Source organism: Pteronotus mesoamericanus, unplaced genomic scaffold (genome assembly GCF_021234165.1).
Source record: "Pteronotus mesoamericanus isolate MK-2021 breed Mesoamerican mustached bat unplaced genomic scaffold, CSHL_Meso_final scaffold_99, whole genome shotgun sequence".
Taxonomy (NCBI): Eukaryota; Metazoa; Chordata; class Mammalia; order Chiroptera; family Mormoopidae; genus Pteronotus; species Pteronotus mesoamericanus.
The window spans coordinates 12,402,388-12,429,942 of NW_026555330.1; the positions used below are offsets into that span (position 1 = coordinate 12,402,388).

The 27,555-nt window shown below is 45.7% G+C and overlaps 1 protein-coding gene across 1 annotated transcript; it reads right to left on the reverse strand.

The window, feature by feature from the left end:
• Window positions 1–5,079: 5,079 nt before the first annotated feature.
• On the reverse strand, window positions 5,080–26,066 carry SLC35A3 (solute carrier family 35 member A3). Its single transcript, XM_054564906.1, has 8 exons — window positions 25,767–26,066; window positions 18,664–18,868; window positions 14,209–14,363; window positions 14,006–14,128; window positions 12,596–12,767; window positions 11,506–11,624; window positions 9,937–10,070; window positions 5,080–8,866 (listed from the first exon to the last, which is right to left on the reverse strand). Exons 2-8 carry the CDS (start codon window positions 18,848–18,850, stop codon window positions 8,776–8,778), a joined length of 981 nt encoding a protein of 326 aa, XP_054420881.1. The 5' UTR covers window positions 18,851–18,868; window positions 25,767–26,066; the 3' UTR covers window positions 5,080–8,775.
• Between the last annotated feature and the right edge of the window lie 1,489 nt (window positions 26,067–27,555).

Sequence of the window (27,555 nt, forward strand, 5' to 3'; positions counted from 1 at the left end):
CCCAGAGTCCGGTACTGGGTGCGGGCAGAGAGCTGCTCAGATCGCCTGTGGGGCGGTCCCCTTGGCAGGCTCAACCCCCTACCTCACCCAGCTGCGCCGATTTACCCTCAACAACCGAGTGCTGTCCAGTCGTTCAAAAGCCCTTGTTTTACTAGACACGGGATGTGTCTAGTGAATGAAGCGAGATTATCTGAATAGAGCTTGCGTTATACTAGAGAACACAATTGCAGAGCAAATACAAAAGGAAGATAATTGCAGATTGTGTAATAAGAGAAGTTGGAAATGACATAATAAGGGAAGTTTAACACATACTGAATGCCCAGAATGTCCCGGACGCTGCGCTAGAAGAGGTGCAACGGAAAGAAAGAGGAGTCTTGTTCTAACAGACGTATCATATACATACTTGTGGCTTTCCATGTGATTTGGGGTTTTGAAGATTCATGAACTTTATAGTAAGAGGCTGTGTGTCAGGGTTCGTGGGTTACAGTCAAGAGCAGCTAGTGGGGGCTAACAAGCAAAGGGGAATCATTTGGAAGGACACTGGGAGTTTCCAAAATTAGTGAGAAGGCCTAGAATCAGGCTTGAAAAGGCACAAGAATGAGGTTGGAAAGTTCTTGAGACGACTTCCTGTGGCCCCTTGGAGGGGTGGGGGTCCCTTGGAGAGAAGGCAGGTGGCTGAAACTACATGTTCCCGGAGAAACAAGATTGTTCCACAGAATTTGGACCCCCCCAACTGCACCATTTAGGAAAGAAACTGCAGTTCTTACTGATCCAAGAAAATCCTAACACATTCTGTCAGGAACACAAAAAGCCACCAGAAACCTATACAAGGTTGTAATAGAAACAAAACAGAAAAGGAAGACCTTTCAATTAACAGAAAATAACAGCCTCTAACACAGCGACTTTTCACCGTTCCATCTCATGGCACACCAGTTACTGAGGTTCTGTGGCTTGCCAATTTGACAAAAAAAAAAAAAAAAAAGGTGTAATTTTAATTCATTCACCCCAGATGGCTATTGTTGTGTTGCCTGTTGCAATTGTCTTTACAATTGCCTTGACCCCTAAGGGAAAAGAGGTCAGTGCCCCTGACTGCGTTTGTCAGGCATTGCGCGTTTTACAAATTCTCCTGGCACCTCAGCATCTGCGTGAAGTCAGCTGCTCTAGAAAACAGGGAGCAGAGGAAAACTACACCCAACGCTCCAATGTAAATTAAACAGTTTTGAATAAGCAATGGTGGACAGAGAAGGACGCAGCAAAAAAGAAACAAAAAGTAAAGAAAAAGTACAACTCCATAAGAGTACCTGAAATGAGAATTGATCAAACTCAGGCGACGTACTCAACAATAAAATCATCTCAAAAATGAAAACCGAAGGGGGATGGGGCGCCAGGAGAGGGTGAAGGGGGGGACACAGGCCGATGGGGGGCAATGGCTGGGGTGGCGAGCACACAATACTATACGCAGATGATGCGCTACAGAATTGTACCCCGGAAGCATATAATTTTATTAACCGATGCCACCCCGATAAATTCAATAAAAAATAAATAAATTCATTAAAAAGAAAGAGAACCAAATTACAGGGTTCCTAAGAGAGAAGTATTACAAATGAAAGTAAAGAAACGCGGTGGCGAGGAATAAATCAGCTATAAGAACGAGAGAGAAAACAAGGTCCGAGAGAAAATGATACGGAGAAAATGATCTGGGCCTCCAGGCAAAAACCAAGAAACAAACACACACACAGACTGAACATCTCCAAAGCGGTGAAAAGGCCGTGGTGCGGACTTCCTGACAGGACACCAACCCACACAGCAGGGAGCGACATTTCCAGAAAACTCAAGGGGCGTGGGGGCTGGGGATTTTATACCCAGTCAAGCTGTGTGTAGAGTATCAAGGCTCTCGAAGTTTTATTATTTTTTTAACTGATTTTTAGAGAGAGAGAGGGTAAGGCTGCAGGGAGAGACATCAGTTTATTGTTCCACTTAGATGCGCAGTCATTGGTGGTTTCTTGTATGTGCCCTGACCGGGGATTGAACCTGTAACCTGGGTGTATGGACGATGCTCTAACCAACTGAGCTACCCGGCCAGGCCTCCAGAAGTATGTGAACCACGCAGGAACTTGGGGAATATTGTACCTACAACCCCTCCTTGAGGACTTTACTAGACCAAGTTCATCCAGCCAACAGTTGATTGGGGAAACTTCAGCTAAAGTACCAGTGGAAAGTATTAAATTTAAAATATTTTTTATTTATAACAAAGACAAGGCTAAGGTGAGAAAATAGTCTGTAAATGTTATATGTTCTAATCAATCAGAAATGTAGCAACTAAAAAAAAAACAAGAAGATGGGTGAAAGGGAGTGAGTCCACTGGTTTTCAAGAAGGCGGTTAGTTGGGGGCAGAGACTGTCATTTAAAGATGGCAAACGAAACAGCAGAAGCCGGGACAAGCAAACAGGGCCAAGCACACTGCCTAAAAGAGTGCAGCGGTGCCGCTGCTGGAGCATACAAGTCTTCCCCAGCAGAAAATGAAAAAGCAAAGCATACCCTCCACACAGCAAAAGAAACACAGTCATAGAGTCATACACACATCGGTGTATTTTTCAAAAAGAAGCCAAGATAAGCCAGAAACTAAAGAGAGTAACTGGAGGCGGTGGTACAGAAAGGAGATACGCGCAGGGCAGCTGCACTCCTCGGACTGTACATTTTACGTAATTTTAACTTAGAACCGCGTAAAGGCTTCATGTATTCAAAAAGAGGACAAATGTGTTTCATTCTAAAATTGAACACAAACAAGACCAATGAATCCTATCACAGTGATCGCGTGACCGCGTAGAGAAGAGGGGTGTCCGTTCTTGAACACGGCTCTTGGGCACTTCTGGAGCCGCCGAGCGCTCATCTTCCTGGCGGGCTGTTCTGAGGGCAAAGAGAACTGTGGTCTTAAATTTTGTTCAGCTTGTTTACCATGAGCAACACTGGCATTCTGACACATACACAGTAAAACCTGTGGGCAAATATATGAATGCCATTAGGGACCAATTTTTTTACTGTAAGGGAAAATAGAGGCAAATATTTAAAAAAATACAACCTTGAAATGCTAAATTTTAATTGTAAATATCTACTTGAATTCATGTCATGATCTTTTAAAAAACTCATTCCCAAGCTTTGTGAACTGAACTGATGTAGCAGCAAATAGAGTCCAAATTCTATTCCTTGTAAAAGGAACAAGGATCCGTGGAGAAGTTGCTGACGTTCCAGGTTTCAGACAGGTCAAAGGTGAGCCTGGGACATCTAGTGCCTGAAGCAAGGAGGAGCTCGGGCTAACGTGGTCCTGTCTGAGGCACAAAGGAGGCGGGCAGCTTACCAAGATCTCCACTGGCTCCTGGCTGACATTCTGAACGTGGAAAACCGCGCTGGCTGAGAGTGACTGGAATATACTAAGTGGAAGACATGAAGATAGCTGAAAAAAGGAGTATTGGGGGAAAAAGTCTTTTTAAAATGTTATTATATTTTACTGATTCAAGAAAGATTTTGTTGGTCCACTTATTTATGCATTCACTGGGTGCTCCTTGTACGTGTCCTGACCAGGGATGGAACCTGCAACCTTGGCATAGTGGGACAGGGCTCTAACCAACTGAGCTACCTGGCCAGGGCAACAATATTCTTTTTAAAATATATATATAAGAATATAAACTAATAAATGTAGAAGAAAATTCAAGAATTAAAATTCTTTTAATCACCGCTTTGCACCTCACTGTAATAAATGAATCGGGTGAGACCCATTAATTGATGCTAAAGCCGTTGAATGAAGGGCTGGCAGGGAACGGAATGTTCCCCTGGGCCAGCGCATTGCTCTAGAGGTGGTTACACACTAAGGGGAAAAACGACCCTCACGTCTTTTGAGACAACTGGAAATACCTGAATGTGAACCGAGATGATACAACGGAGTGATTGTAAGTTTTCTTAAGTGTGTAATGGTATTGCGTTTAATTAGGAAAATGTACTTATTTTTAGACTATGCTGAAGTGTTCAGGAGAAAAGTGTTCTGACACAGCTGCTCGGCAAACGGAGGCGGATGGCGCGAGCCCCGCCACCCCGAACTTGCTGTGAGCAAGACCCTCTCTTCTGGGGCAGGGTTTCCGATCTTTGGGACTTGAAGGAAATTATTTCTGCTTTGCTGTTTTCTGGAGTCCAGCAGGTCTAACAGTCCTGCAGTTGAAGGACTTCTCTATGAGTCCCCTCTCTCTCTTTTTTTAAAGGTTTTATTTATTTTTAGAGAGAGGGGAAGGGAGGGAGAAAAAGTGGGAGAGAAACACAGATGTGAGAAATACTGATTGGCAGCCTCTCGCACCCCCTGACTGGGGACCTGCCCACAACCCACGCATGTGCCCTGACCGGGAACCAAACGGGTGGCCTTTCGGTTCGCAGGCTGGCGGTCAATCCCCTGAGCCACACCAGCCGGGGCTGTGATTACTCTTGCTGGTCACCACCGACTGTGAAGGGCAGCAGCAGGTGTAAGGCTTAGGTTATAAGGTGTGTTTGCATAGCCCGCGGGTTCAAGGATTGTGGTGGACGGTGCTTTCAACAAAAGAAACATTCCCGTACCAAAAAAAGAAAATGAGAGAAGTGCTTTTCATGAGAAGGTACCGAAGAAAAGTATACATTTTAAAAGTGCTGATACTCTTTTAGCGATCTGAAAACAAAGCATGTAGTCCAAGGTTACTTCAGTAAGATAGGTGCAAATAAAATCTTTTATATTGCTTATCATTTGCTCTCGATGCATTGACTTGCTAGTCACAAAAGAAGCAAATACATTCAAATTATGCACAAAGTATATACCAATTACTAATTACCTAACCTTGAGGCTAGCAAAGAGATAATTCATTTGAAAGGAAAAATCCAGGCTACCATCATACAGGGAGAGGACTCCTAACCGGTTCAAAAGAAACCCAGCCCTTCATGCTGGAGCACAAGCTAGAGAAAGACCGCCGCAGTGCGGTCGCCGGGGAGGGACAGGGGCCCAGCGCCACTGCTGGCCCAGGGAGCGAGACCGGCGCGCCGCACGGGCGAGCCGGAAGCGCAGAGATGCGGGGAGAAAGTTACACGGTTAGTTACGAAAATAACTGTTTCCATACATCTACTAAGTAGACAGCTGGATACCAAAAAATGACGACGAAACTTATCCATTAAAAAAAATCCATTTAACAAAAGACCAGTTTATATATTTCTTTGAATGATGTCATAAAAAATTTAAATATACAAATTACATTCCCAAGCCCAAAAGAATCTTCCTACACAAATAAAATACACAGACATACAAATTCAGAACCCATAAAAATATCTGTTTAAATCACAGTAAATTATATCTCATAACAAGCGGTAACACAAAACAGGGCCGCTACGCACAGGGGACGCCCCGGGCGCCCACGAGCGCCACCTGCCGACGCCGTGTGCAGGGTGGGCCTCTGCTAACCTTGTCGGGTAGTGGACTTACAGGGCCAATGTTGAGACGACCAAACGCTGAGTTACAGTTATTCTCACAACGTCCTCGTTTTGCCCATGCGTCCAAAGCTGTGAATTACAGTAATATTCTCCAGAAAAAAAGTCAGGTATTTTGGTATAGCAAGGCACATAGGACCAGATTTTGATAAAGGTGCTTTTTCTTTGATCCTATAATTACTTTAAATATGCTACATATCCTAGAGATTCTTAAAATGTATTTCAATATAGCATAAATAAATTTTATAAACGTTTTCTTATGCAAAGCATGCATCCACATGTCATTAAATATTATAACAATAAAATTGTAAATAAAATGAGTAACGCTACACCCTGTTTTTTAAAAAAAGACTCAGTTGAATGACTATGCAATGGCATTTTAAAAGTCCACTAACATGATATGCAGGAAAGGTGTATCAATCCTTAATAAGAACAGTCAGCGTCACCCCACATCTACCGAGTACCAAGCTGGTTTCCTTTCAGATGCTGTCTCTTAGAACCCAGTTGAAATATCAAACTACTCTTCCTTCATGAAATTGTGACATTCACCACGCACTGACGTAAACATTTAAATTTCGCATCTCTGAGCTCCATTTCCCACCATAAGCGTGGCCCACAGTGTGGCCAGGGCAACTCGCTTGTTGGCAGACTGCGCTCTGTCCCCACTGTGGCGTCTGCAGCCTTTCAGACTGTTACTCCCAAACTCCACGTTCTTCAGTTTTAACAGATCTATCAGCGGGCGCTTTTCTCCCATGAATTAGCGTATTTTTATAGTGAAAAAAGTAGCTGAGAGATAATAAGTGAACTTTAAAAAGTGTAAGAATTTACATAATCGAGGAGCTGTCACTATAAAAGGTTGACACAAGAAGGCTCTTGGAGGTGATGACAACCCCGTCCCCCGCCCCCACCACAAGAACTGTACCATCTGTGTACAAATGTGACCTGGCCCAGAATACAGGTTCCCCCAAATATGACTATTTCTCTATGAATTAAAAAGTAGGAGCTATACCACCCAATCTCTAATAATGTTTTCAACCTGACTAGAAAAGAAAAATACAATTAAAAATTGCTTTGAAATACTTGTATACTTTAGGCTATTTTCTCTTTTTTTCACAACTCTTGATTATAATTTTATAAATTGTGTTGGGAATCTTGAAAAGTGTGTTATTTTGGACAGCTGAAAATATGTTATCACTGCAACTAACATACTGGATATCCGGTCACGCTCCTGGGTTATTTTTTGAAGTGTTAAAATAAGGTCAGGCTAAACTTGAATTCACAATTCATTGTGAGCAGCTCCTGAATTAATACATGATTAAACTGCCCCGGCAGGACTCCCTGCGGACGCACACGCACCTCTGCGTTGAGCCCCGTGTTCCCCGCCTCTGCGGGGTTTGGGTTCCGCACGGCTTAGGCCAGGTAGGAGCCTGCAAGCCATCCCGTCCGAAAGCACTGCGCTCCAAGCGTGGGAGTTACTAAACAAATAGTTGAGAAGATGCTTTTACCTGGCCACCAAAGATCAGTCAGTGAGGCTTCCAGAAAGTCTGCCTGGTGCCCAACTGGAATCACCAGCAAAATGATTTCAAATATTTTGTCATTTTAAACCCATTTAAACTCTGGGTGAAACGGATTAGCCCCACGGCCTATGGAGACCAGGGCTGTACCCATAAAGCAACAGCTGCCCAGAGCGGCACAGGGCACCCGAGGCTCTGTAAATGGAGTTTCTGAGCCAAATTCTGCCCAACAGAGTCCCCAAGATATAAAAATATTTATTTCTTACCATTTTTATACTATTAGAACAGGAAGCTTCTTAAAAAATATATAAAGTATGAATGAAAAAATAAAGTAAAATACTTCTACTCAATGGGTGATTCTGTCTGGCCAATAATTAAACCCACATTCCAGTTTTAGAAAGTATTTTTGCCCACCAATTCATCTTATTCCTTTTGCTATATTATCTCTCCCTTGTACCAATGTATTAAATAACTAATGGAATCTGCAACTCCAACTCCAGTGCTAATCGAAGTGGAAAAGAAACCGCCATTTTAAAGCCGTGCTGGGTGGCGGCTCCGCCCAGCAGCACAGAAGGGGGGCTCCACTCTGGGACCGGAACAGCCTGGGGACAGGGGCTTCGCAGAGGCCCCGAAGCTCTGCTGAGCGGCCTGGGGCGTGGGTGAGAGGGCCACCAAGAAGAGCGTAGCAGCGCGACAACCTGGGATGTCTCCAAGACAAGTCGCTCGGGTCTCAATCCCGTGACGTCAGTCCTACTGTTTTTTGGTGGTGGTTTCTGTCAACAGCTGTAGATTTTACAGATCAGTGGGTAAAATGCTCATTAAAACCATTCTAATTGTGTACAGTACGTGCCTTGATAGTTCAAAACTCTCCAAATGGAGATATTAGATAATAATTATTTTATTTTAAGTTATTAAATGAGTATTTAATCCCTTTAAAATTACATATTAGGACCTTAATGAACATACACTGCAATTTAATTTAAAGCACTATTAGAGGCTTATCAGGGTCACAGAAAAGAAATGCAGCGGGATGAGAGCACGGCCCCGCCAGCGCGCACGGCTCTGGCCCCCGCGGCAGCGGCTGCGCGGCCGGGGAGGCCTAGAGCAGGGGGTGCGGCGACAGGCGGGTGCATCCCTCTCCGTGAACTTTAAACAGGACTAGGAGTTTTGTTCTCTGACAAATCAGACCCAGAAGGTCACTTCATCAATTTGTGTAGTGGAACAAACAGCATCTAGCACACTCTTGTTTACCAATTTTTGTATAAATATAGAAATCTCGGGAACATGTAAATGTGTTTCAGGTGATACTTCTATTTCTTCACAGCTTTACAGGAAATTATAATATCAAAACTCTGAATATCCCATGTAATTTGCTGTAACTGTGCAGGCAGAGTAAGACAAAATCGCTGGCTAAAATGAAATCGGTCTGGCCGCAGAAGCTGACCTGACAGCTGTCACGCGTGTGCGTCTGTGCTCTTGCGAGGAGAGCACAGGACATGTCTGCAGCGATCGAAATGGCCCAATCTTTCTCACCTCAGATTTCAAGTCTCCTCCAATAATTCTAATCCCTGGAAACACTTTCAAGTTTTGATTCCTAGATGTGGTAGGAATTTTGTGACAGACACACATATTTCACCCTTCAACACTTGTATTTCCAAACCATTTAGACACTGTGGTCAGATTCAGCGCGATGCCTTCGGGGTCGAGGAGCCCGCTGAGCCGGAGGACGCGGAGGCGCGCGCCGTGGGAGAAGCAGTCAGGGCGGCCACGGCTACGCTCTCGTGGGGTTTCCTGCGGGCTTGGGGTCGTAGCCGTAGAGGAAAGTGGCTGTTATCACGAGGAGAGCTCCAAGGAAAAAGACACTAAATGGACAAAGAAAACGTGAAAAAGACAAAATCAGATTAAAAGCAAAACTCATTCCTTCTGTTTCTTCGCTATAAAAACAAGCATAATTTGGGGGAAAATGTCCCAGGAATATGACTGCCAATACGGTGTGCTTGCTACGTGCCAGTATTCAGCTGAGTGTTTACACAAGTTCTCGGCACAGCCCCAGGAGAAGGCGGCCGCGCTGTGCCCCTTTTTGAACAGAAGAGGACATGGAGGAGGTGTAGGGAGTTTGCGTAACACGCTTCCAGCCCCACAAGTCTCAGTGGAAGAGGGAGTCCAACCCAGGCACGTGTGACTCCAGCTCCACGCTCACCTGTCTGCTCTACTATCAGAGCAAAGACAGCTGACATGCGTGCTATCTTAAGACGCCTTCGGCCTGCGATACACTGAATAGATCTCAATTTTTTTTAAGTATTTGAAAATATAAAGGGATATCTGCATTCTTTTCAAACCAAAGTAAATTTCGGTTTAAAATCCAAGGGAGTAATAAGCAAAACTCAGGACTAATATTTGAGGATGCTTTAAAAACAAAAAAGATTTCATGCAAGGAAACTTGGTTTCTTCTCCTTTTATCCATAAATATAATACAATAAACTGGAAATGAACTTAACTGGTATTATAACTTAAACTTGACATAAACTAGAATACCAATCTTAACTTTTGGCATGTATATTCCTAAAAAAAAAAAATTAAGCCTTCAAAAAAATTTTAAATGTCATTACACGGCTTATTTTATGGCTTTATAGGACTTACTGACTTTTTAATATGACTTTTTACTTTTCGGGGAAACGGGCCATTCAGACCCACTGGGAAAATTCTGGCCAGCCAGGTTTGTGTACGAAATTTCCCAGTGGGAGACTGTTTTCATGCACTTAATTTGAAACCTTTTAAAAAAGACAGTTAAGTGTGTATCATTTACTAACTACATTCCCATGATTTTTCAAAAGTTGTAGTAGAACAAGTTTTTTCAGACCAAATCTTAAGAAAAATACTTATTTTTCTATATCTTTTTGGAGATTTAAAGAAATAGAAAAGAAGATATTACCTGGTTGGCACAAAATCTTGTAGCCAAAAATAAGATATCAGTGTTGATAATATTATGGATAAAGAGGTTGCGAATCCTTTTAGAATATTATCTGCATACTTGATAACAGCAGCTATTACAAGACCTCCAAGTGCCTGCAGAAGTTTTTAAAGATTATTTTTAAAAACAAACATATATAAAACTGCTTTTCAAACCAGCGTCATTAATAATGAAGCTTTATGCTTCTGTCCTATAAATTTAACCCCACTACAGTAAGTGATTCTCATTAAACAGCTCATACAACCAGCAGCCTCCTAGGTTTTGCTCAGCAGCCCTCTTATTTCAAAAAGCATCTGAGAGAGTAATGACCTGCGGAAACTGCAGTTTGTTAGAACAGAGTTTGATCATATTACAAATAAAATATCTAGTCTCATCCAATTTAGTATTAACGTCACTGTTCAGACAAATGTGGAAAGATCATTTACCAACTAGCGAAATGTTTTTCCTTTTAAGTAAAAATGAAGTATAACCTGAAAGTTACTTCGCTGGCCTTTCAATAGCTCCAAGTCCATGTTCTTCCTCCAGTTTCTCCCTGTTCTAACCCCGCTTTCACTGTCAGCAGTTGCTTTCCCTACAGCATGGTTTTGTTTGTTCTCTTTAGGGGCACAGACAGAACTGTCTCCCAAACCCCTCTCCAATTCCAACGGCGGCTGCTTGCAGGATGAGACGGGACAGCACGTCGCAGTTTTGTTTCCTGCCGGTCCCCACTCTCCGCTCCCACGCCCGGGCGCGCCACCCCAACGACTCCCCGCTGTCTATAGAAAGCCACAGCTTAAGCCAGCGGGCCTCGCCGCCCGCAGTTCCAACAGGTCTCCGCAGGACTCTCCTCCACCTGTTGGCTTCCTCCCTGGGCGGTCCCTCCGACCTACTGCACCAAACCTTGTTTATGGTGCTAGGTCTCCAGCCCCTGCTGCAGGGAAGAGGGCTTCCCTCTTTGTAAGACAAAGCCGCCGTATGTCAGCTCTCCTGACTTACCCTGTCTCTGCTTCACACTTCCTCCGACTTTCAGCAGCACCGGAGGCAGCTGGCGCCCGCGCCCTCGCGCCCTCACGCCCTCCGGAGGCTCAGGAGGGACTCACGGGAGATGAAGTCCCTCGGCCCCTGAACAACTTCAAATTATCAACTGCGGTAATTTCGCAGGACTATTCCAATATGGAACTACAACGGGAGGAACGACGTCTTCTAGTTAAACAGCTGACCTGCTTCTTGAGTCTGAATGGGCTGACTGCAGAATCCCGGTACCGGGGCGCCGGAGCAGCAAAACGAGAAGTTACACTTGCCCTCAGCCTCAACTCTTTTACCCTTAAACTTGCATTTCCATCATGTTGACCTGAAACACTCACGTCCCCTCTTCAAAGCGAGTTCTCCTTACGGCGCCGAGGCCAGGCCACCCGAACGGCCCTGGACCGCCCGGAGGCAACGGGGGCAGCCGCGGGGGCCCCTCCTCACATCAGCACAGCGGGAGCCGCTCGTGTCCCCCAAACTAAAACGAAGTTCATCGCCTTAACCATGACACTTTAAACACTCTACCTGAAGAGCAACAACTGTCCAGGTCAGTCGGTTATATCCCTGAAAAAATCCATTCTTTGATACCAGGTCTCCATCATAAACGTACACACCCATCAGTCCAAACATGCTCCCAAAGAAACCTAAAAAACGGAAAGCTTACGTCAGATTGGCAGAGAGATCTGTCCACTGACGTACCAAGTAATTTTATATTTTTCTTTTTTGATAAATGTAGCTACTTAGAAAATTTTCTAGTTGGATATTCATATACATTTAACAAAAGTATACTTGGTACTATGAGTATAAGCAAAGACATGAGACTGTAAAAGTAACAGAGGTTACCAATCTTAGAGCATAAAAAATATAATGCATGAATTACATGACACATGGCTGGCCCACTCAAACATCTGTCAAAATGCATCTTGTATCTTCCTATTGCTAGATAACAGGTTTTCATATGTTCACATACACACCTGTTTTTGAAATTTCAAGTTACTATAATTGATTTATGTATCCTTCCAGAACTTTGAGCCAGCTTACCATTAGACTGTGCTATGAGGTCAAATCAGTGAACAAGAAATCCATGAAATACCACACAATCATCAATCCTGAACTGACTTTTATGTTTATTTTATAACTGAAGGAAATTTTGGGCAATTCACACAAACCTTGAATATTTTTTCCTTTTCTGATACTTATAGCTGACACATCAGTGCTTACTATATGCAAGGCATTTCCCCTCAATAATTTACATGTGTTATCTCATTTAATTCTCATTAACATATAAAGCACTATAACTGAGTACATTTTACAGGTGAGGGAATATAAGTTATCTGCAGTGTCCTCTGGGAAAACATCGCAACCAAGGATCAAGTTTTTAAGGCCCCAAATGGTGAGAGCAGAAACATGCTTTGTGTCAGAGACTTAAAATTCCACATTCTTGACTAAAAGGTATTCATTTAAAATACAAAATGTTTAAAAAGCCAAAACCTTGCCAGATACTTGGCCCAATAGCCCATTTCATGAAAGGCTTATTTATTTAAGGATATGTAGCAATCCTTAGCTATAACGATATGATCGCTTTAAAAAACATCAGAAGGCATTGGAAACTCACCCAGCTGAATGTTTCTTATCCACACCGACTGCTTGGTTTCTTTGAGGATTTTCTCGAAGTACACCCCGGCGAAGCCGCTGGAGACGCAGGCTATGAGCACCGCCATGAGGCCCACGAACTGCGAGCCCGCCGACAGCTCCCTCGCGTCCGGCTCCTGCGAGTCCGAGGGCCACTGGGCAGAGAGAAAACCGCATGAAGCCCGAGAGGGAAGGGACCGCCGCGCAGCGGCGCCAAGCAGCCGCCGGGCACTGCGGGGCCGCGGCCGGAGCGGGGCGCGCGGAGGCAGCTGCTCGGGCGGGTGCCGTGGGCCCTGCTGGCCCCGCGGGCTCAGGGCGACGATCCTGAAGCCGGTTACCTGCTGGCCACCGCCAGGCCCTTTGTCAAGCCCGTGCTCCACCTGAACCATTCATTGCTTGATATTTTAATTTAAAATGTCTGTCCTACTTTAACACTTACTTTAGTCTATCCTAAGTAACACCTATCAAAGTATGGGTGTGCTGTGCCAGTTATATTTTTCTAATGCCCGTTTAAAATAAATATGGAAAGTATGCATTCGAGACACGCATTCGCTACACTCGGGAAAGTGACGGGCGGGGACTCTGAACGGCAGGGAGCTGGCTCGGCTGGCTTTGTCTCGCGACAGACCACAGTGCGGACGACTAGAGGCTGAATTTGGGGGACAAGTCGGGCCTAAGGACAAGGAAACCAGCGAGGAGGCCCAAGGCCCCATGAGGAACCAGGCAGGCCGTGCAGGGCGCGGGCTGCGCAGACACGCAGGGCACCGTGTGGAGGAGGCTGGGCCCCCGGCTGCCGGGAAACCGGTGGGCCCGGCGAGCGGAGTGTCGGAGGCCCACGGCCGGGCCCAGCAAAGGCGTCCGCCCAGAGGGCGTCCGGAACACACACGTGCAACCCCAGCGGGGACGGGGCTGTGGCCGCGGACCGGGGCACCCCAGCCTGTATGTGTCAGCCAAGACCCCCAGGATGGGCAGCAGGGCCACCCATTGGGACAAGACTTAAGAAACAAGCCTGCCGGGGACCCAGGGTCTACAGGCGTGTGAGGCGGAGGCCCCCGGGGCAGAGACCGGTAAGGAACCGTTAGGAAGAAGCGAGAAGTGCCACATCCTTCCAGGGAAGAACGGCCCGCAGAGCCTGGATGGCTGGACACACCAGCGGCGCCGTCCACGCAGGCCCCGCCTCCTCCCTGCCCCGGGGCTCGTTTCTTCGTGTCGGACGCTGCATGCGTCACAGCCCCTGGTGTGTCTTGCTCAAGGGAAGCCCTCAAAAAATACCTCGGCCGCGAGAACAGCGTTCATTTGCTCTGACAGACCGCGGAACGACACTGTCCCTGCACTGCGGGGATGGCGCTGAAGCCAGGACAGAGCGGAGGGCACACTTATCAGGAATAGTTACCTGTACAAAGGCAACGCCGGCCATCAGAATGACCAGGGAGAGCCACTGGTACACACCGAGTTTTTTACTGAGCATAGACACAGAAAATAGTGCCGTCGTCAGAATTTTCAGCTGATACGTGACCTGGAAAAGGAAACAGCTACAGTCACGAACGACTGTTGGTCTGCTTCTTAAAAGGACGGTTAGAAATGAATTTCCAGTACCTGATAGGTAGCTGCGTCCAGGTTGGACAGTGCCACGTAGAGTAAGTTATTCTGCAGAGTATATATCCCTGATGGAATGGCAAGTTTAAGCGTTTCCATAGGCTTATTAAGAATTTCATCATGTAGTATTCGATTCAGTGCTCTTAGACTACATTCTAGAAAAGACACGAAACAGGCAAATTCAGTCGTTAAGTAACTGAGTAAGTGACATACCCTCTTTCAAGGCTTCCATTTTCTCACCTGTAAAAAAAAGGAATTGGGCTACATGTTAAGATACTTTAGGTCTAAATTATACCTTTAATAATGCTAATTTTTCAAATGTTCAATATCGTAAGTTAGCATATTAAGACCAGCACTATCCTTACATTCAGTCATTGGGAAATACAAGTTAATTGTATAGACATATTTACACACATATATGCAATATGTGCTTACGGTAACCAAAAGCTCACAGCATTAACTTGTCAACCAAGTATTCTTACTTCAACACAGCGACATTATAAACACTTGTATTCTGTGCATTCCATTTTATCACTGGCCACCCGTGTCCCTGGGTCAGTGTGAGGACTTTGATCACGGGTAAGTCAGCCAGGGAGTACGTTTGGCCACACACGACGGAAAACCCAACCAACAACGGCTCAACGCATAGCGATCGGTCTCTCAGCCTGTGGCTTGTCTTCTCACTTGGTTTGATATACGAATGTTTTTCATTTTAATGTATGCAGAGTTATCTATTTTCTTCCTCATTTTTGGAAATCTTGTTTGAAATCATTCACAGTACCAAGGTCATAAAGTTTTGTTTTTTAAATGTCAATTTTTTTTTTTTTTTTGGCCACACACACTTGTATATTAGTTCTCTCTCTTTTTTTAATCCTCACAGGAGGACATGTTCATTGATTTTAGAGAGAGAGGAAGAAGAGAGAGAGAAACAACAATGCGAGAAACATGGGTCAGTCACCTGCCACACCCGCCCCACCAGGGGACTGAACCCACAACCTTTCAGTGTACAGGACAATGTTGCAACCATCTGAGCCCGCCCGGCCAGGGCCGCTCTTTTTTCAACATTCATTATTGTTTTGTATTAGTTGCACAGGATAGACAGTCATGTACTTTACCAAGTGTTCCCCTGCTATTCCTAGTCCCCCCGGCACCACACATCCTGTGGCAACGTGGTTGGCAACATCCCGTGCTGCCCTGTACACCCTGCAACTCTTCTGTGACCGTCAATTTGTGCTTCTCGGTCCCTCCTCCTCTTTCACCCAGTCGCCCAACCCCCTCCCTCCGGCAACTGCCAGTCCGCTCCTTGTGTATCAGAGTGTTTCAGTTTTGTTTGTCCATTTAGTTCGTTCTTTAGATTCCACATACGTTAAATCATGTGGTATTTGTCTTTCTCTGACTGACATATTTCACTGAGCACAATACCCTCTAGGTCCATCCATGCTGTGCAAATGGAAAGCGTGAATTCTTTTTTAAAGCTGAGTAATAGTCCATCATGTATGTGTACTACCGCCTTTTTATCTACTCATCTATTGACAGGCACTCGGGCTGCTTCCATAGTTTGGCTATTTATGGTAAATAACACTGCAATGAACATAGGGGTGTATATATTCTTTTCAAATAGTGTTTTGGGTTTCTTTGGATAAATATCCAGGAGTGGGATCGCTGGATCAAAAGGCAGTTCCATTTTTAACTTTTCGAGGACCCTCCATACTGGTCTCCATGGTGGCTCCATGTCTGTACTCCCTCCCACCGAGCACGAGGGTTCCCCTTTCTCCTCATCCTCACTGGCACTTGCTGTTTGTTGATTTATTTCCATGGCCATTCTGAGAGGTGTGAGGTGGTACGTCATGGTGGTTTTAATTTGCATTTCTCTGATGATTAGTGAACGCTGAGCATCTTTTCAAATGTCTGTTGGCCATCTGCATGGCCTCTTTGGAGAAGTGCCTATTCAGGTCCTCTGCCCATTTTAAAGTTGGATTGTTTGTTTTCTTGGTATTGAATTGTGTGAGTTCTTTGTAAGTTTTGGGCATTAACCCCTTATGAAATGTATCATTGGCAAATATCTTCTCCCTACTTAATATGATTTCAGTCTTCCTAAATTGATTGAGACTTGTTTGGTGGGCTAACATGTGATCTATCCTGGAAAATGTTCCATGTACACTTGAAAAGAATGTATATTCTTCTGCTTTGGGGTGAAATACTCTGAAGACATTAAGTACACCCATCTGATCTAATGTGTCATTTAAGGCCACTGTTTCCCTGTTTTTTGTCTGAAATATCAATCCATTGATATCAAAGGGGTGCTAAAATCCTATACTATGACTATTACTATCGGTCTCTTTCTTTGTCTATCAGTATTTGCATTATATACTGTGTTGAGGTGCTCCTGCGTCGGAAACATAAATGTTGACAAGGGTTCTGTCCTCTTGTTGGATTGATCCCTTTATCATTATGGAATGTCCTTCTTTGTTTCTTATTATAGCCTTTGTTTTAGTCTACATTGTCTGACATACGTATTGCTACCCCAGCTTTTTTTCATTTCTATTTGCATGAGGTATCTTTTCCCATCCCTTTACTTTCAGTCTGTGTGGGCCTTTTCATCTGAGGTGGGTCTCTTGTGGGCAGCATTTATATGGGCCTTGTTTTCCTAACCATTCAGATACCCAGTGTCTTCTGATTGGAGCATTTAATCCGTTGACATTAAGTGTTGATATTTAACCCACCTGGAATTTACTTTTGTGGATGGTCTTTCCATTTGTGTGCTGCTTCACTGAAAGTTGGTTTTTCAGTGCATAATCCCAACGACTCATTCAAGGATATCTTTGGCCCTGTGATGCTAAACGAGTAGATACCTCCATTTACCTGGACTTGAGCAGCAAAGACACTAATTTCTCTGTGTTACATATTCCTGGGTTCTTTTTTTTACTATCTTGCGGGCGACTCCTTCAGTCTTCCTTTGTTGATTCCTCCTTCTCAATCTGGCCTCTAAATGTTGGGAAGGCTATAAAACGTAGTCTTCAACCTTCTTCTTACAAGCACAAAAAATAATCTTTTAAAAAAGTAACAAGTGCTGAGGAGGATGTAGGAAAACGGGAACTCTTGCACCGTGCTGGTGGGGATGCGAGACGGTGCTGCGGCTGTGCACGAAGTCCGGGGCTTCCTCAGGAACTTACACACAGTTACCCGGCGGCAATCCCGCCCCACAGTGTACACGCAGAGGCAGTGGAAGGAGGGACTTGAGCAGAGCCCTGTACGTCCACTGCAGCATTTTTTGTTGTTCTTTGCAGCCCTTGTCACAGCAGCCAAAAGTTCTAAACAGCCCAAGTGCCCATCAGTACACGAGTGGATAGAACATTATGTACATAGACACTCACACATATCATACAGTAGAAGAGTGCTTAGTCACAGGAAGGAACAAAGTTCTGATACATGTTACCACATGGATAAACCTTGAAACCTATGCTAAGTTAAGTAAGTCACACATTAAAGGAGAAGCAGAAATAGGTAAAACAGGCCAATTCATAGGGACAGGAAGTAGCTCCGGTTTCCGAGAGCTGGGAATAGAGGAAATAGGGGTGTCTGTCCCCTGCTCTGTGGTTCCTGCTTGGGCTGACGAGGGTTTCAGACGTTTCGGTGGCAGCTGCATAACTTGGTGAACACAGTGCCACTGGTCTGCACAGGTACAAATGGCTAAAGCTGCACATTTTATGTGTGTATATATATGTATGCACATGTATATAACTTCAAAAAATAAAGCAATATACTAAGAAATCATTAAATTGTACACTTTAAAATCAGTGAATTGGCCCTGAGCAGTGTGGTTCACTTGGCTGAGCATCATCCCACAGAGCGAAAGGTCACCGATTGGATTCCAGGTCGGGCACATGCCTCAGTTGTGGGTCTGGTCCCTAGTCAGGGCGTGTACGAGAAGCAACCGATTGACGTTTCTCTCTCACACTGACATCTCTCTCCCTCTATTTCTCCCTCCCTTCTCCTCTCTCTAAAAATAAGTAACTAAAATCAAATCAGTGAGTTATATGGTACCTAAATTATATCTCAATAAAGCTGTTTTAAAAAAACAAAACAAACAATCACTGCTGGACTAATTAATACAGCAAATAAAAGGCTTTGAATTGAGTAAAAAATTTTGATTCCTCTAAATTTCTGACAATCACCGATTTACAGAATTTGCTCTTATTCTCCAAGCACTATAAATATAAGAAACTGGGAGACATGAATATGATATAGGTTAGAACAAAATGCCTTTATTATTACACTAAAACTGTCCTAATACAATGAAAAGTACTGAAATGTTCGTAATACTCGGGCATTAGCTAACGCAGTAGTGTTCAAATGTGCAGTTAACAACATAGAGCTACATGTAGGCTATAGATAAAGAACACCAAACAGTTAAGGAAGTTTCAGCGACTTAAACACAAGAGCCTAGGTACCTACTGTTGTCTTTGTAGACTAACAAAACGCAGGCCATTATCTTCAAGAGCTCAGCGACCACCACTGCGGTGGAGGAGAGGTAGCGAGGCCCCTCCTCTTTCAAAGTCCTGGAATAGCGCATCGTTAGAACCAGACTGGTCGTCTGAAAGACCAAAATCCCCAAGGACAGGTATTTTAGGTTGGCAGACATCGCTTTATCTGCATCTGCCTGAAAAACAAAATGAATAGGGCAAATAAACAAAATTAGAAAACACAGAGGCGGGCACATTAAAGCCAGCAAGTGACGCCAGGTCCCGGACCGGAGGAGGGCGGCCGGACCAGCCCGCCCTTCCTGCTCTGGCCCAAGCACAAAGGCGGCCCTCGGCAACGAGAACTCTGAAAGGTGAGGAAAACAGGCAAACCTGGCTCGTGACCAGGACCTTGAGCGATGACCCAGCATGAACTCCCTGGAGATTTTTTTGCCACCTGTGTGTCTGCCCTTGGTGCTACAGCAGCTTACAGCCCGGAACCACCAACAGGGGCAGGTCAGCAGCAGAAAAGCCCTGAGAGGAGCCCGTGTCCCCGGCCAGAGGAGCCCGTGTCCCTGGCCAGAGGAGCCCGTGTCCCCGGCCAGAGGAGCAACCCGAGGCAGCGGCCCTGCAGGACGCAACCTCCCACCTGGGTGCCTGTAACCTGCCTGCCGTCCCCACCCTGCACTAAGGACAGCAGGCGGCCGCCTGCCCCACCCACCAGGAGCTGCCGCCACAAAGGCAGGGGCAGAGCCCCGTGGCCTGCAAGGGGAATGCCCGCAGGAGGCAGAGCCCGCCTCCCCCGGCAGGGGCTGCCTGCTGATACAGAGGAGTAGCTAAGAACCGAGGGCGCGGGCCCAAGCCCAATGCCCAGGATACAGTCCAGAAATGAGGGTGCTCACCACTCCAAAGAGCAGGGAAACACCGCAACGAGGATGAGCGAGGACAGCCAACAGACGATAATGGAGCTGACACAGATGTCGGGGTTACCTGACAGGAGCTGCCATAGAAATGCCCCAACGCAGGGAACGGTAAACACTCCTGAAATAATTAGACTCACTCACACAGAAGATGAAAAATAGTTCAGGAGTTCTTTACCCATCCTCACACTACACGTGAACATTTGGGATCCTTTTCTTTTCCTTTTATAAGTTAAAGCAGTTTAAAAAAATGTTCCAATTTCCTCAAATTTTTCAACTGGCTAAGTAGTACATAAGCCAAGAATATTTTAAGCTATTTTTGTAAAATTTAATATTTTATGATTTCTCAAGTCTCTTCCAGTTCTCTCTCTCTCACACACACACACACACAATTCTATTAATCTAATTTCAATATTCTAGAAGTTTTGTCTGGATTTTTAAATTGTAAACTTTGAGTGTGTGTATATATACATACACACAAATATATATAGTCATGTATAACATGTAATAATGAACTACTATATTAGTGTTCTGTACTAATAGACTAGTGAACTAGGATATTAGTATAATGAATTACTGTATTAGAATAATTACTGGATTAAAATAATCTCATTTTAATCTTTGGCAGGTTTGTATCCTAAACCCACTGATTTTATGTATTTGTAAAGATTTTATTTTTTTATTTTTAGAGCGAGGTGAAGGGAGGGAAGAGAGGGAGAGAAACATCAGTGTGTGGTTGCCTGGCACACGCCTCCTACTGGGCACCTGGCCCGCAACCCAGGCACATGCCCCCACTGGGAGCTGAACTGCCGACCTTTGGGATCACAGGTGAGCACTCAGCCCCCTGAGCCGCACCAGCCAGGGCCAATCCCCTGATTTTACAAGCAGTCACATTGCTAGGACTTCTAAAAGTCCTATTAAAAGAATATTACATAAAAGAAATATTACAAGGTTTGGTAGTCACTCTAATGGATCTTGTATTTGCTTTCCAATCACTCTTTTTCCTCTGGGTACTTAGATGAATTTGATATTTATAAAGTCAGTTTATTATTTTTAAATCCCTTCTCACCTCTGTGGGGAGAAAAGTACAACAATACTTCCTTCATCTAAGCTTCATTCGTTGGGATTTGATGAGCATGGATAATAATAGCTTGATTAGAATTTATATTTGCATTTGGTACCAGAAATATCGGTAAGCTTCTTTAGAATTTAAAGACGTTCTCAGTAACTGTTTAATAGTCATTTAAGAAAGAAGGTTTTACAAACACGTGAGGAGGCGTATTTTCGGTCCCCTCGGCGTGTTCGTCCCATGTCCCCCATTTTCACTGATGGAGCTGCCAGTGCGGCGCCAGCCGGTCCGCCCACACTGAGCACCGCACTGTCTGAGCACCGCACTGGCTCCCGCGGCCGAACGCTCCACTCCACGTGAAGTGCGTGCGTCAGCGACGCACACGGTGCGGACCGCCGCGCCCCCGCCAGTCAGGGGGAGTGAGAGACTCGTGGGTCATGCCATCGTTAACTGCGCTGCGGAGGCATCCGCTAAGTTGCGAACCTTCCAAACACCACACACTAATAATTTCTGTGCATCTTTTCAAACACAGAGAGGTCCTTGGAGGGAAATCTGAAAGTCCGTCTGGTTACAGTCTTGCGCCTTAGCCACGTGTCTCATCCTTGGGTCTGTGTATGAGGCTCATCATTCTACGGAGACAAAATCTGCATTTTGCTGATACATGTCTCCAGCCACTAGAAGTCCTAAAAAACTAAATGTTTAGACAGTGTTTTACAATGACAATAAAATGGATACAGATTTTTATAGATGACCAAGTACCTAAGAAATTCTGCAAATCAATTTTCTTTCCATTATAAAAGGCTAAATTTCTACCTTATCACTTTTAAAGTGAGCGATAGTTACATCTTCTAAACTCTGGTCCTGAAACACACTCCCAGAGGACAATATAATAATCTAGGAGAGTACCTACGAAAACACACAAGTCACTGTATAGTGCTGTGCAAATGCAGGCTCTCATTCTACACTAGCCAGAACAGCACGGGTGTAAGCGCACAGAGGACAACGCACACGGGGCTGCCACGCCCTCGGCTGCGAGTCTTTGTCCATTGTCTCCACGATGCCAAATCCTTAAAACTGCAGCCTGGGGCTGTATGCACAACAATGACAAAGTTCATCACGCCAGCTTTCCTTCTTTTCACACGACCTCAAAAGCAGGCAGAGTATTCTCAAAAAGTAGTAAGCATGTGTTGTAGTTGAAATCCATAATAATCTTGTGGAAAATCAAAAAAACTTATTTTTTTTTATAAAAGTGAAATAAATGAGCCAAAGGTAATTCACACTATTAGTATATTCAGTTTTCTTTCTATGACAGAAATGATGACTTCCACTCAATTAGTTCCACTCTTGCGTGCTTAAAGTACAATCCTGCTCAATAATACAACACACTCATCTTTACCATTTCCGGTTCCTGTTACAGCCTAAATTAGATAGCTTTTTATTGTTTCTCCTTCCCTTTCTTCCTCCAGGTGTCAGGTGACTATTTATATAAGATAATGTCAACTTTCTTTAAGTTAATTTTTACCTTGGTCTTTCACAGCCTGTGGAATTTCCATTGCTACATTCAGGTAAAATAAATATTTCTTCAACTATATAAATATAAAACTTATTTACATTTTAATTTTTCAATTAAAAACTGTTCAGTATTGACGTTCTCTTCTCATAAAGTCAGGGATTTGGAAGATACCGCAGCGGATGTGCGGTGCCATGTGAAAGGCGCGCCTCCCCCCCTCCCCCGCCCCCCGCCCCGCCCGGCGCTCGCCTTCCCTACTCCTTCCTTCTATGGGCCTTTCCTGCCACGTGCCGTCCAAGGCAGAGAGCAATTCCACGTATCCTACAAAGAACAGACACTAGTGTAGAAGCTGGTAGGGTCCACGAGCACTAACCATTAGGAGAGGTTCAAGGCTAAGGAGGTTGGTGGCAGATGTGAAAAATGAAGGTATCACAATCACACAACTTGACATCAATGCTTAACACGCACTCACTATGGCCAGGCACTGTGATGCACACTGGGTACACACGATGAACAGGACAGAGTGCTTCTTCATGGAGCTTATCCTCTACCATGGGAGACATACGCTGCTCAAACAATTCAGGAAATAGTCTGACCCTGGCTGGTGGCTCAGTGGGTTGGAGCGTTGTCCCACATGCCAAAAGGTTGCAGGTTCAATCCCTCGTCAGGGCATGTACCTAGGCTGCGGGCTTGATCCCTGCTAGGGGTGTATATAGGAGGCAACTGATCGATGTTTCTCTCTCTCTCCTCTCTCTGAAATCAAATACATCCTGGGGTGATATTTAAAAGAAATAGAAAAATAGAAAAATATCCCAGGGAAGTGTGGTACCTTGTATTAAATTATGTCAACTTGTTGAAACTCAAACCTTTTCCCCAAATCCAGGAGACACTGGTGGTTTGTCTGCCAAGGGAAGCACTGCATAAATTATCACCTGTAATTAAGGTTGATCAAGCGGATGCCACCACAAACGTCTTATTGGAAATCAGCATGTAGTGGCATTCATGGGTTGCTTCTAGGTCAGCTAGAAAACTTGGAGGAAGAAACAATGAGCTTCAGGCTCACAGTCCAAGTAAAGAGTTAGAAAGCTCCCATGCCTGCCCTAAAACATCTTCGTGTCTCCTTTAGCTGCAAAGTCAACGTTTCTGAAAACCAAGCCCAAAGATCCGGTGTTAGGATCTTTGATCCTGTGTTAGGCTGAAAGAAAAAGCAAATTGAGTTTACAACTTACAAGGTTGTAGGACACTGTATTCTCTATTTTTACAGCCTCCATATCCTGGGACATGACCCGATATAAAATATGTACGCTTGAGGATTGTTTGTAGGCTGAATAATGTCCCCTCCCCCCAAATACTAGGTTGTAAGCCCTGGAACCTACATGTTACTTTATTTGGAAACGGGGATTTTGCAGATGAAATTAAAGATCTTGAGATAGGAAGAGTATCATGGATTAGCTAAGAAAGAATTTATGCCAATGGGTCCTCATGAGAGACACAAGAGGGAAATACAGACCCACAAGCGGAGAAGGCACTGAGGAGACCAGGAGACTTATCTGAAGCGGCCGGCCTTGCCACGCGCCGTCCACCCAGGCAGGGGTGGCAGCGCCGGAGGCTGGAGGAGGAACGAGAGGACCACCCCCAGCCTCCGGAGGAAGTGCGGCCCGCGGACTCTTTGAGATCAGCCCAGAGGTATTAATTCGAGTTTCTGGACTCCCAAACGGTGAGAGAACACTTAGGATATACTTGCTTTGCAGAGGGTTGAAATCTAATGTTAAGCTACCACTTCATATGCATCTTAAGTATATATGTATATACATTTCTCATTTTCTCTTGTTAACCTGTCTTTTATGATGGGGTTTCAGCTAAGAACTCCGAAGAGTAGAGGGAAAATTATTTTCCCTCCCCTATGGGGGGAGAACAACTATAGTACCTCAAAAATTTATTACTAGGCTCAAATGAGGTACTAAAACATGGAACAGAAAAAGCACTTTCAAATATGAGATTATTCATAAAAGTCTGAAGTCAGGTTACTCTATAACACAGGCATCATCTTTGCTTCCAGGAGCACTATAAGAATTTGTTTTATGATTTACTGTACCAATTATTTATTAACAGTCTAATATATGTTAACACTGTGCTCAAGTACTGAAATGCTAAACCAATTTAAAAGATAACAATAACTTCTTTTAAAAAGCTTACATTCTAGTAGGGATAAATTCCTCAAATAACCACAGTAAAATGCAAATTTAACAAGTAAAACAAGATTTCTAAAGCTCAACACACAAGAGAAAAAGAATGTTCTGGACTAATGGTAAACTTCAGAAAGCTCCAGAAGGAGGAGGTGGCATTTAAGGTCTTAAAGAATAAGTAGAATTTCTAGAAGGGCCATAAGAAAGGCCTTCCTTGTAGGAAGGATGTAAGCAAAGACCAGGGCAGGCAGGCATAGCGCACATGTCAGAAATCACATTTCAAAGTAACTCTCCAGTTTGGCTAAAAATTAGGCTATGCGAGATAAAACAATTTAAAAAACAAAAAAGAAAGCAAGCGACATACTGATCTGACTGGAAGCAGGGACAGCTCCCAGTTTGGAAGGGCTTTGAATGCCGCCCTAAATAATTAGCATTTATTCTGGCGCCAGTAGTCACTGAGTATTTCTGAGGAAACAGCGACCAAAGAAAGCCTAAGACGTCCGGCTTTCAGAAGCAATGGGAGGAGGGGAGACTGGCAGGGGACCAGCCGAGGGCAGCAAGTCTAGCCTGTAAGCCACTGCTCTTGCGCAGGTAAGAGAGACGGGCCGGACTTAGCCTAGACGTGGTGGGGATGAGGAACAGAAGAACTAAACTTGAGACGCATAAGTAGAACCAAGACTCGGGAGGAAAATAAGGGCTGGAAATTTAGAAGTCATTCCCTTAAAAGGAAACCACCAGAGCTTACCCGTGAAAGTGAGTGAGGGCACCGAGGGGGAAGCTACCCAACTTCATCTGTATCCAAAACAAAACACTCTTGTTCCACTTTTAAATACAGCAGGTAATAGAACATAACAAAATAGTCTTCTCCTATAAAGTAATACGCTGGAAGTGTCTTACTAAGCAAGGCCTCTTGCTACATTTAACAGTGCGCTTTCATTCATTTATCCGACGTCCCGGAGCGGTGCAGAAGAAGTATGTTAGTTAAAATCCTGCCTCCCCCGACAGAGACGCGCGCGCGGTTCCCACGGGGATCCCACCCGGGCGGGCATCCCACCGGGCCTCCGCACCGACCTTACCATGTCTAGCAGTCCCGCGGCGCCTGGAGCGCGGAGCACGGCCGGTGGACGGAGCCACTTGGGGGGGTCACGGCGGGTCGCCGAGGCCCGCCCCTCACCGCCCTCCCGCCAGGCGGCCAGGCGCGCACCGCATTTTCCCTCCGCCCGCCACACCCCTTTCCTCCGGCCCCTTTCCTCCTCTACCCAGCACATTCCACACGTCGTCCCGGGGCCTACGGCGGGTCACTCCCTCTGTTCCCACCCCCGCCGCGCTCGGGCTCCAGGTCCCCGGCGCTGTCCTGCGCCCGCGGGCAGAGCGCGCAGCCGCCGCGCGTGCCTCCGCCTCCCGGCCACTCACCTGCGGGGCAGCTCGGCCGGCTGCGCGCTCGGGCGGCGACGGCTCGGCTCCGTCGGGCGCCCGGGGCTGCTGTGCCCCCCGGGCCCCCCGCGTCCCCCGCGTCCCCCGGGTCCCCGGCCGCGCGGCGCCGTCCGCTCCCTCCGCCGCCTGCCCGGTGCGGCGCGGGCGTTTCCGGGTTCCCGCGGTCCTGTCCCCCAAACGCTCCGGCTGCCGCCGCGGCCCGCGCGACGCCGTTCCCGGCTCCGTTGTGGCGGCCCCGGCTCGGCTCTGGCCGGCTCCGTCCCGAAAGCGAAGCGGCCCCCAGTGCTGGCGTCAGCGTCGTGTCACCGCCGCCTGCCACCTGTGTCCTGTGGCGGAGGTGCCAGGGCGTTGCTTTACGAAAGGAAAGGCCGAGCCCTTGGGGTCAAAGGCCTTTCTTTTTTGCGGGGAGGCGGGTCCAGGAAGCAGACAACCGTCGGGCCTGTAAGGATGGCAGTCACCGACGCTGACCGCAAACATTTGCTCCGGTGCAGGCCGCCACCCCGCTGTCTGCTAGAAGGCGTGTCCAGGTGGTGGCCCAAACCAGCAGCCCTTCTCGCTTCCTTCCTCCCAGGGCTCTGAGCTCCTCTGCTCTCTGATAGCATCTTGGGGCAACCTGCGAATACCTAGGTAATTTACTTACTTCATTGTACTCCGATCTGTTTTATATCTACCCCCGCCCCCACCCCTCGCCCAACACTTTCCTCGAGATCAGCACTAGCCGCTTTATCTCTGGATCTCCAGCACCAGTGCTCAGCCTGCGGTATGAACTTAATACTCGTTTCCTGAGCTGAGCTGAACTGCTGGGTGACAATGTCCAAGCCAAGCACACAGTACAAGGGCTCACCAGAGAAGGGCAGCAGAGCCGGAATTGCAACTCCAGGCGTCCCAGCCCTTTCCAAGAAGCCAAGTCCGCATCCCAGGCCTGCAGCTTGAAGATGAGAAGAACCTAGAAAGGATTGTACCTTTGTGTAGTTTGCCCAAATCATCTCATTTACCCTTCACAACAGCCCCGTGAAGTAGGCATTGGTACCTGTATTTTCCAGAAGGAGGAACTGAGGCTTTCAGACAGGAAGTAGCTTCCTGAAGGGCTGGTATCTACTGAAGGGCAAGCCTGGGTCAACCCCTAATTTGTCTGCCGATAAAGTCCATGCTTTAAGACACCACGCTTGGCTGGCATAGGAAGGAAAATAATACAGAAACGGAAGGAACACAGCTTAGAAAAAAGGTGGCGGACAGCAAAAATAACAATATTTTTGCTATTTTTGCAAAAATAGGGACAAGAGGTATTAGTAAAAACAGAGCTGTCCACCCACGAAGGAGGAGAGAGAAACAGCAGCCTGAGGACATGGGGCCTTCAGATCTCAAAGTCCAAACCTTGTCACCCAGAAGACAGACAAATGAGAACAGGACAGCAGCCAAACAGGACCATATAGCTCAGCGGTAGCTATTTGGGATTGCCAGATAACATTTAAGACGTCTAGGTACATTGAAATTTCAAATAAAGAATAACTGCTTAGCATATGCAATATACTAACACTAAAGCATATACTTACATTTGCAATATACTTATATTAATATTCATTATTTGTCAGAAATTCAGATTTAACTGGGTAGCCTGGGTTTTTGTTTGCAAGATCTGGCAACGCTGTCGAAAGGGTGAATGCATTATAACATTGCACAATCAAAGGTTTTCCACGGTGCCCCAGAGAAATTAAGACCAAATCAAATTATGTTGGAACAGTTGATGCTGTTAGCATTATGCACACAA